General features: G+C 35.1%; 1 protein-coding gene across 2 annotated transcripts; it reads left to right on the forward strand.

Annotated features, from left to right (window-relative positions):
* The first annotated feature begins 734 nt into the window (after positions 1 to 734).
* Positions 735 to 9,059, forward strand: LOC132294519 (putative RNA polymerase II subunit B1 CTD phosphatase RPAP2 homolog). 2 transcript variants are annotated; one of them, XM_059792408.1, is made up of 8 exons: positions 735 to 1,012; positions 1,448 to 1,508; positions 1,888 to 2,489; positions 2,704 to 3,378; positions 3,519 to 3,712; positions 3,799 to 4,062; positions 5,240 to 5,398; positions 8,267 to 9,059. In XM_059792408.1, exons 3-8 carry the CDS (start codon positions 1,901 to 1,903, stop codon positions 8,369 to 8,371), a joined length of 1,986 nt encoding a protein of 661 aa, XP_059648391.1. In that variant the 5' UTR covers positions 735 to 1,012; positions 1,448 to 1,508; positions 1,888 to 1,900; the 3' UTR covers positions 8,372 to 9,059. The 2 variants fall into 2 exon arrangements, with proteins under 2 accessions (XP_059648391.1, XP_059648392.1); XM_059792409.1 differs by lacking the exon at positions 1,448 to 1,508.
* The last annotated feature ends 1,973 nt before the right edge of the window (positions 9,060 to 11,032 follow it).

Raw genomic sequence — 11,032 nt, forward strand, 5'->3', positions numbered from 1 at the left:
AATCAAGCTCTCCACCAGCTGAGCACTCCATTTTGCTCGCCGGCCGTCGTCCTAAAAGTGCTTTCTGAATCGAGATAGTCACCCATCACACGAACTAAAACCCAACTCCACGACACTCGATGACGGCGGGCGGCTCAGCCGGTTGAGGGCTCGGCCATGAGAGGAACTGCGACATGGAATCAGCGAGCAAGAATCGAGATTAGGGGTTTGAGATGGGGGTTTGAGAGATACTGTGTGTGTGTGAGATAGAGAGAAATTTGGGTTTGATTTACGGATTGGGAGGGTGTGGAAAAAGAGGAGGAACTGGGTTGAGAGAGAGAAAGAGATAAGATGATGAGATGAGATGAGATAATGGGATGTTGAAAGAGAGAGATGAGTTGCGAGGGTAGTTTGGTCATTTTAGGTGAGGATTAAAATATATCTTAAGGCATATTAGACATTTCATGTCACTTAAGGTTGTATTTGGCTCCGTTTTTTTAAAATGGGGTGTCATTGTTCAAGTTTGTAAACCTATGGGTGTCTTTGTTCAAAAAATGACTAAGTTGTATATGGCTATCAATATAGCAAACCTCAGAAGGTGTCGTTGTAATTAACCCTATTTTTTAATTACGTCTTTGGTCCCTGCGTATGGGACAAATTACGGAGAGTACCGCCCAAATTGTCTAATTCCGAATTTACCCTCTCATATTGGATAAATTACACGAATATGCATATATAGATTGCGCGAAAACCAGGTCGGCGATCTATATCCACTTTTAACTTCGGAGACATTCTAGAGAGAGAAGCAAGGTACATACGCGCATAGCGAGAGAGAGAGATTGCGAACTGCGATTTCCGGCTGCTCTGATACAGAGTTTTGGCAATATATACATATTACAGAGACGTTCTAGAGAGAGAAGCAAGTAGATATATATACATATTGAGAGAGAGAGTGAGGGTTTGCAACCTGCGATTTTCAACTGTTCTGATACTGAGTTTCGGCAATATATACATTCTCGTTCTAATTCTATAGGTAAATCTTTCAATTTTTTAATTTCTTGCATGATGTCTCCTTTTTAGGTTTAGTGAAGTTTTGATCCATTATATGCGCGTTAGACGAAAGAGCTCAATAATTGTTGATAGATGTGGTTATGTCCTTATAATTGCTTCTTCGTTCCTTTCTCTTTTCCCAACCATAATTCTTTTGATTTCTCTCTGTCCAAACTTAGTAGGTAACAGTAGCAACTAATGCTTATTTGCACATATCAAGAATAAAACTTTCAAAAACCCTAATTTTCTGTTTTGAGCCTTCAGGATCACCTTTACAAAACAACAGAGAATATATATATATATATATATAAACACGTATATATATATTCAGAGATCAAAGAATGGTATTTTTGCAAGTCCTTCTAAATCTTATCAACCAATTTTAGCTTTGTAATCATTTGTCTGTTTGTTTTGGCAGAAATCCAGAGAAATAATTTGCAAGAAAAAAGCTATAAGTCTGTTCAAGAATTTAATTAAAGGTACATTATTAAATTTCCCTGAGCTTCAGTAAACATTATTCGTTTGAATAAATTGAATCTTAACAACAAAGAACTTTATCCCTTTATCCCAATTAATTTTTCAGTAACATTTTTTTCTTTTTTGATAAATATAAGTACCATTAGGAAGCATCTAAAGGCGCATCCTTGGTTAACCGACTAACTTAAAAAAAAAAAAAATGCCTTCAGAAAATTGTATAGAGAGCTCGGGCCTCCTATGCTTATATGAAGCTAGGTGAAAATTTAACCCCATCAAAAGAATGTATATTTCCTTTCTCCAGAATGCTCTACCACCACCACCACAAACACAACTGTGACAATTACACCATACTGTTTAAGCAAATCTGAATCTTTGCTTCAGAATAACTTCTCAAATGGCAAAAGATGATGCAATCGCTATAAAAGATGCCATCCACAAGGTCCAACTTTCTCTCCTTGAAGGCATTCAATCCGAGAACCAGCTATTTGCAGCCGGATCGTTGATGTCTCGAAGTGACTACCAAGATGTTGTGACTGAACGATCAATTGCCGACATGTGTGGCTATCCTCTCTGCTGCAATTCTTTACCAGAAGAGCGGCCTCGAAAGGGCCGGTATCGCATTTCGTTGAAGGAGCATAAGGTTTATGATCTACATGAAACATACATGTATTGTTCGACAGATTGTGTTGTGAATAGCCGAACGTTTGCTGGGAGTTTGCAAGAAGATAGATGCTCTGTTCTGAACTCAGCAAAACTCAATGAAATCCTGAGGTTGTTTGAGGGAATGAGTTTGAACACTAAAGAGGATTTGGGTAAGAAAGGAGATTTAGGGTTTTCTAAGTTGAAGATTAAGGAAAAGACAGATACAAAGGTTGGGGAAGTGTCTTTGGAGCAGTGGATTGGACCATCAAACGCAATTGAAGGCTATGTTCCACAGAGAGATCGCATCTCAAAGCCTTCGCGTACAAAAAACATCAAAGAAGGTATAAGATACAAATCTTCAACTTGGCAATACACATTATTGACTAAACTTCACGTGTTTGTAACTTATTTTATTAGAATTCATGTGTTTGTAACTTATTTTATTAGATAATTTCTACAGAATTGTTAATAGCCTAATATTACAGCCATTGATTTTAATATGGGATTTGTCTTTTCAGATTTTTTTGTTAAGTGAAGTTTAAATGTGTATTGCAGGGTCTAAAGCCAACCATGCTAAGCTGAATAAGCAAAAAAACATATTTAATGAGATGGACTTCACGAGTGCTGTAATAACTGAAGACGAGTATAGCATTTCAAAGATGCCATCAGGCCCAAATGTGGTTGTCTCTGATACAAAATTTAAAGAACCGAAAGGACAAGTGAGGCAGAAAAAAATTGAGGATCAGTTCAGCATATTGGAGATATCGTCTTCTCCACTAGGAAGAGATTCTGGAGTTAAACTAAAGCAATCAGAAGAAAAGAAGAGTGGAATTATTAGAAGTGGTGAGTTCAGCATTCCAGAATCATCTTTGTCGTGTTGCCAAAATGGTCTTAACATAAATGCTACTGAAGCACGAGGGAAATCCCATGCTGAAAAGGATGCACACTTGGGTGCCGCCATTCTCAAACATTCTCTAAAACATGCAGCTAAAAAGAAACATACTCGCTCTGTTACTTGGGCTGATGAGAAAACTGATAGTGCAGACAGTAAGAATCTTTGTGAGGTTAGAGAATTTGGAAATACAAAAGAAGCTGCTCAGAGGTTTGATTCTAAAAATATACAAGATGATGATAGTTCATTTCGATGTGCTTCAGCAGAAGCATGTGCAATAGCACTGAGCCAAGCAGCGGAAGCTATTGCATCTGGACAGTCTGGTGTCTCTGATGCTGGTATGTCATTACACAATATTAGGGTCTGTAACTATTTTTTGTTTTGAGAGCTTACTTGCATAACCTTTGTTGTCTCCTATGATTTTGGTCACCTCTTGCTAAAGTTCTCATTCTTTTGTTTCACCGCTTTATAAATTTAGTGTCTGAAGCTGGAATTATTATATTGCCACCTCCCCACGATGCGAATGACGCAGAATCCCAGATGAACATTGATGTGCTTGAACCAGAACCAGCTCCTTTAAAGTGGCCAAGAAAGCCTGGAAATCCAAATTATGATTTTTTTGACTCTGAGGATTCTTGGTATGATAGTCCACCAGAGGCGTTTAATTTGACTGTAAGTTTGTGTTAACTTACCGTTGGTTACTTTTTTCACCATTCTCGATTTATTATTGAGTATGTATCACATGTGATGCCCTCCAGTTGTCATCATTTGCATCAATGTGGATGGCACTCTTCGCATGGATATCATCATCTTCTTTGGCATATATATATGGACGTGATGAAAGTTTTCATGAAGAGTATTTATCAATCAATGGAAGGGAGTATCCTCCGAAAATCGTAGCGACTGATGGTCGTTCTTCTGAAATCAAGCAAACACTGGCTGGCTGTCTTGCTCGGGCTTTGCCTGGACTTGTTGCTGATCTCAGGCTGCCAACACCAGTATCTATTCTGGAGCAAGGAATGGTATTAATTTTGAACTTGTCGAATCTTTTAGTTGTTCTTGTCAAATCTTTTAGTTGTTAATGTGTGTAGTTAAGGGATTTTCTTTTAGTTGTTGATGTGTATAGTTAAGGGATTTGATTCTTCCCCCATATAGTTGGATTTCAAATTGTGAATGCTGCTGTGGATCTTAAGGACTCCAAATCTGTTTAGGGCTTAATGCTTTCTTAGCTGCTGCTGAAAAGTTTCTAATCTCGGTTATTAAGCTTCATTCTCAATGAGTTATACCACTACCAGATAGACAATTTATTCTTGAGATATGTTGGTTGGTCACTATGTTTCTGATTTAATCAAATTAATCTTATTTATATTTCACGATTTCCTTTATGTAGAGTGCTTGGTATAGTACTTAAAATTCAAAATGTCTTCTTTGTGTGCATGTGTATGTGCATCTGGTGCCCTATAATAATACAATTTAATTATCAAAAAAATACGTGCCTGTTATATTTTAAAAAATTTGCTTGTCGAGGGGTTATGCTTCTGTTGGTATTGTACAAAGCTCCAATTCCTTGTTTGTGATACATATACACCTTACCTGTTAAAAGTAAATGAATAAATTTACAAATTTCAATTTAACCATTTCAATTTACATTTTTCTTCCTCAAAAACTACACACTGGTTTATCATTTATAAATTATATATACTCTCAATCAGTTAAGGGAGGTCTACCTGCCCTCTCCCTTTGCTTTCACCTGGGTATAAAGGGTATATGTTGCACATTTGATATGAAAATTGAACTTATGGTATTGCTTAATCACCTTTTCGCTCTGTGGAACTTCATGTCTGACTTAGTGTGAATTCTATCTTTGGCTTCAGGTTATTATGCTCTGCAGCTAAGACTATATTATGGGTGTTTTAGTCTTGGCTTCTTTTGTTTGGCTTAATGTTCTTTTTATCCATATTTTTGTAGTTTCTAAATGAATTATATACTCTGCCTAATTTTTTTTTTGTAACACTGTCTATCTTATTTATTCACAAACACATGCCTTGATTGTTACAAGACTTAGTTGAACACATTTTGTTATGGGAAATGATATATGTTGATAACTGCATAAATTTTGTTTCTTTACCCTTTTTTTGGATGAAAGCATTGGTTTTTATTGGGAGATAATCTATTCATTTTTAAGGAGTTTACTTGCAGGGACGCTTGCTGGATACAATGTCTTTTATTGATCCACTTCCCCCATTCAGAATGAAGCAGTGGCAAGTGATTGTTCTTTTGTTTATTGATGCTCTTTCCGTATCAAGGATTCCTGCACTTACTCCACACATGACAAATGGGAAGGCATTGTTTTACAAGGTGTGATTCAAAGTTCACTATACAATGTTCTATTATCTTAAATTTTAATTAATGTTGAAATGTAAGATAAGAACATATTGGGTTTATGCGAAGTTGTCTCGAGGATCACCTTCATGGATCTTAAATTTTCATTTCGAAAAGGTTGATGTGAAAGTAAGTTAATTCTCAAATCCATTGTCGTATCTTGGGAGAATGTAACTGTATCTACCCTCACCCTATCTAGACACAATAATGTCCGCTTTTAGCTCTCCCGAATCAGAGACTTTCCAGGGGGGTCACTCATCCTAGTACTACTCCAGATTAAGAACGCTTAACCCTGGAGTTATGTTGTCCGTTTTTGGCTCGAACCAGAGACTTCCCAAAGGGTTACCCATCCTGGTACTAGTCTAGGTTGAGCACGCATAACTCCGGAGTTCCAATGGGTTCACGGCCATCACGGCTTTCAAACGCATTGTGTCAACAAGGGTATTGAATCTACATATAACACTATCCTTTTTCACACCCATGCGGGTTGTTCACCTGTAACTCGCTCAGTGTGGTAGCCTACCAGTGCCTCGCATCCACACATGCACACTTGTCCACATAGGTTGCCACAATCACCCCCATTTGGGGCCCAACTTCCCCGTTGGCCACACTTCTGACTGGGTCAGGCTTTGATACTATTTGTAACAACCTTCACCCTATCCAGATACAATATTGTCCCCTTTTGGCTCTCCCGAACCAGAGACTTCCTAGGGGTCACCCATCTTGGTACTCCTCTAGATTAAGCATGCTTAACTCCGGGGTTCTAATGGATTAACGACCATCACGGCTTTAAAACACGTTGTGTCATATAAGGCTGTTGAATCTATATATAACACTTGCCTTTTCCACACCAGGCAATGTGGGATTGTGCACCTGTAACTCGCCCAGTGTAGTAGCCTAGTAGTGCCTCGCACCCGCTCACATAGGTCATCACAGTATCTTATTTGCTGATGGGGGAATTTACTCCTTTTTTCTCATAGCTAGGAAGTTGTGGATTCTTGCTTTTAGTTACAGTGGTGTTTGTGCAAGTGGATTCGTGAATACCTTGCTTCCCATTGTAGTGTTCTCTTGAATTGAATTGTGGGTTCATGGCTATCACTAAATTAATGTTTCTGCATTTAGAATTAGAAATTTTTTGCTTCCTAGAATTCAATTGTGTTCTTTTCATATGAACAGTAAACAATCTTCTAACATATTTAGCACCTATAGCTTTTTTTTTTAAAAGTTCAATAAGGATGGGCACCATTAATGTTTATATATATTTATGTTGGTTGGTATCTTATTAATATTGGCAATAGCGAGTTGGCTTTGGAATCCTGGTTCAAGAAACTATAGTGGTATTGTAAACAATATCCATCAAGTAAGACCACCACTTTATGAACTGAATAGATGAGAGCAATCAAACAATAGAGGAAGGATTTAGGTCATGCTTGATTCAGTTTTCTAAGCGTAGTTTCCAGAAACAGAAAAATAGAGAACACTTAAAGAATTCGTTTTGGTTGGTAGTCCATTGAAGGCTGTTCTTTGAACATTGAGTGGACTCTTCTTTGGTAGTTTATAGGTTTAATCCAAAAAAAGTGATTTGCCCAGTTCTAGAGACTCCCTCGATAGAAATGCACAATATTCATTCTATAGAAAATATCAGTAGGAAAATTAAAATTACTACTTACTACATACTTGGCTGTGGAAGGTTTTAGAAAGATGCATATTTTGTGTTTGTATGTTGGATCAGATTGCTAATCATTTCTTAGTACAAGCTTCTTACAGTTCCATCAGGAAATACTTTTGAAACTTCTTAAACCTTCTTGGAGTTTGATTATTTAGCTGTCGTGATGAGTACCACTGACCCAGCTTCTGTATAGGAAGAAGATGAGATATTGGAAATAGTGAGTTGGCTTTGGAAACCTGGTTCATGAATTATCGTGGTATTGTACTCAATATCCATCAGGAAATAAGACCATCACTTTATGACCATTATAGATGGAGATTAGATATATATCCAATCTACTCTCTTAAGCAATTGAACAATAGAGGAAGAGTTTGACTTCTGCTTTGTTCTGTTTTCAAAGAGTTGTTTCCAGAAAGAGAAAAATAGAACAGTTAAAAAAATTTGTTTGGTTGGTAAGACTTATCTTTGAAAATTGAATTAGAAAGGCTTGATTTCAGATGATAGACTTTTTATATTCTCTAAAAAATATTTTTCTTGAAAACTGTTTTTAAATAATTGAATCACGCAAGCGTTTAGTTTACAGGTTTTTGTCCAAAAAAGTGATTTGTCCAGTTCTAGCGACTCCCTTTGATAGAAATGCACTATATACTTTCTTTGGCAAATATTGATAGGAAAAAACCTGCAAGAGTTTGGGGAAGGTGTTAGAAAGGAGGATATTTTGTGGTCGTTTGTTGGGTCAGAGTGGTAATCATTTCTTAGTTCAAGTTTCTTACTGTTCACAGCAGGAACTACTTTTAAAGCTTCTTAAACTTTCTTGGAGTTTGATTCTTTATCCATTGCAATGAGTACCAACTACCCAGCTTCTGTGTAGGAGGAAGATGAGTTAAAATACCACGAAATATTTTTGAAACCATAACGAAAGTGACGGGAGAAATGACAACTTTTGTAGTTTTGACTTTGCTAAGCCATTTGTCATCTAGAAGTTGCTGAGAGATTGTATATATAGTAGAACTTTTTTTTATCTCTTTCATCGAAGACTGTACCAGCCACTTTTGAATTTTGTATTGTGCTTTTAGATCTTTAACATGTCTTATATTAAATTATATAAATTTCGTTGCAACAATATTGACAATCTTTTTTTTTTTTTTTTTTTTTTTCTAATTACATCTGAATAGGTACTAAATAGTGCCCAGATAAGTGCAGAAGAGTACGAGACCATGAAGGATCTGATATTGCCGCTTAGCCGAGTAGCTGAATTCTCTACACAGAAAGGTGGTTAATCTAACAAAATAGCACCTGGGTCATGTGGCCAACTGACTTCAATTTTGCGAAATATCTATATCGCTCTAATCTGAATTGATATGCGTGCGTGGCCCATAGGGAATATGAGTTTCTCAAACCAGTAAAATACTACTCTTGGTAATTTGATCGAACTTTTGGTTGCGCACTGATACTTGTTAAATTGTAGAGTGGCATTGTTCCTTCTTTTCTCCCCGTGTCTATTAGTCCCTGATTCAAAATTTAGTTCATAGAGATGAAATATACTGAGGATAGTCTAACCACGAGAAAGATTAGTCGTCTCAACTGTCAAATTGTTTTGGGTGGCCTGAGAAAAAAAAAATGGTAGGTAGTAGTTTGAAACTTTGACAACCGAAGGCTCTAAACCAAATCATAGTGCTCTTGTTAGTTGTTACATTGCATGTTAATTTTTGGACACTGCAGTAATGTGATATCATAATTGAACAAAAAAGAGTCTGCAACGTTTGAGGCTCTCTTTTGAGTTTGTATGTATGAGAAGTTCCATTTCAATATTGTAACACTATCAAAGTGAGTGAGTAACACATTTTCATCATTTTTACATCCTAGTTATTAATGTTATTTCATTTTCATTATTTGTACAAGAGAGTACAATAAACAAATGTATTCGTGAGATGATTTTAGGTCCATGGTTGATTTTATTTTCCTTAACTCGTTACTTTATACTATAATTTTTTACAATGCGATCAATCATGTTCAATTGGTAATAATCAAAGTGAGTTGAATATTATATAGTTTGTGGTCATGATCAACCTCACTTGTGGCTTTTTCTAAAAATTACGAGCTTCCAAGTTTTAAAAGATTTCTAAAGTATGTATTTGACTAAAATTAGGGTTCCAAGACTTTATATAATAAAGCCAGAGTGACTTTATTCATATCATATACCTGTTCTTTGAATTTGGATTTCTGGTATGATTCATAGTATTTTCATCAGTCCAAGGGACGGAGGGAGTTAAGGGCCCCTATAATATTCTATTTATATATATATATATATATATATATAAATCTCCTAAATTATGGGGTACAATATAACAATATATCTCTCCTGAACAAATTTTTTTGACTCCGTCCCTGATCAGTTCGGTATTTGTCTATGGTGATAGGATTTGCATAACAGAGCTGGCACATGATGACACAATTTAATATTATATATAAATATATATATTTTAAAAAATTTAAATAATTTCACTTTATATTTTATTTTATATCAACTTTTATATTCTCAAAGAAACAACATAAAATACAACATAAAATAAATTTCTTCCCTTGTATTTCCCTCACGGCAGTTTTCCTTCTCGTTACTTCCCTTCTCTTCCTTCTCTTATTCCAAATACAACATAAAATAAAACATTTCCACTAACAAAAAACAAACTAGTAGTCTAGGAGTATAAAAGTCCATTTGGCAATGTTGTAGCTTATGAAAAACACTTTGTTTGCTATTTTTAAACACTTATTATTATTTTTTTATTCATAGAAAACAAAAATTCAATTAGTGGGAGACTGCCACATGTTTAAACCAAGCTATAACCAATCGGGAAAATCAAATCTCATACAAGAAAAATATTAAATAAAATTTCTAGATTTTATGCAAAGACATGTAAATGAGTTGTATAAGCATCAAAAGCGTGTAATCTACATGAGGCAACCAGATGGTTTCGTGGTTAAAGGTCGTGAGGACTGTGTATGTAAGTTGAATAGGTCTATTTATGGACTTAAGCAATTAATATATACTAGTAAACAAGTCATGGCCAATACAAACATCAAGTTAAAACCTTAATTAAGCTAGGTGATAGAATTGTAAAGTGCTAGGTCGATGCATGCTCATCTCCTACGAGTAACTTTATGTTACTCACCCGCATAGTGGGGATATTTTTCAGGTACAGAGACCTTGATTTGGGAGTGATTTCGAGATTTCTATTTTTATCTTTTATTATTGTAATTAGTGGTATTGGTAAATACTAAATTTTGAAACTAAAAATAGTGATAGTGGTTTTGTATTAAAATGAAATTATATAAGTGGATAGTGATTTTGTATTAAAAGGAAATTATATAAGTAGGTTTGGAATGTCCACATCCATCCCCCCCCCCCCCCCCCCCCCCAAACTCTTATTTTTTTTGGTCAAAAAAACCCCCCTCAACTATTAGAGGGGGGTGATTTATTTAACTTCCGTTAACTAACTATTAGAGGGGGTGATTTAATTCTCAAATATATATATATATATATATCAAATAAATTTCAAGAAAAAAAACCTAGATTTATATTGGCAAAAAAAAAAATTAGGCATTATTTCTGATAGTGTCCCTTTAATAAATCTATATAAAATGAAAATCAATAAAAACCAAATCAATGAATGCACAATATAATTCTCAAATATATATATATATATATAGCAAATAAATTTCAAGAAAAAAAACCTAGATTTATATTGGAAAAAAAACTATTGCAACAATATGTACTCTTCTTCTTGTTCAACTTCTTTTATTTACCCATCATTATAATATTATGTATATTTTGTATCATAATATAATGGTATATATAATATGTATCATTAAATATTATTTAAATATATTTTCATTTCCATCTAGCCTTCAGACAAATATAAATCTAGGTTTTTTTTTTCTTA

The sequence above is a fragment of the Cornus florida genome, unplaced genomic scaffold (assembly GCF_030987335.1).
Source record: "Cornus florida cultivar Cherokee Brave unplaced genomic scaffold, ASM3098733v1 CherokeeBrave_3.0.0_Hap2_Chr02, whole genome shotgun sequence".
Lineage (NCBI taxonomy): Eukaryota > Viridiplantae > Streptophyta > Magnoliopsida > Cornales > Cornaceae > Cornus > Cornus florida.

Excerpts from the sequence above, each read along its gene's own strand:
- LOC132294519 (XM_059792408.1), top strand. The coding sequence starts at position 1,901 with ATGGCAAAAGATGATGCAATCGCTATAAAAGATGCCATCCACAAGGTC. Across the intron at positions 3,379-3,518 it reads GTCTGGTGTCTCTGATGCTG|TGTCTGAAGCTGGAATTATT; the intron begins GTATGTCATTAC and ends TTATAAATTTAG. Across the intron at positions 3,713-3,798 it reads CAGAGGCGTTTAATTTGACT|TTGTCATCATTTGCATCAAT; the intron begins GTAAGTTTGTGT and ends GATGCCCTCCAG.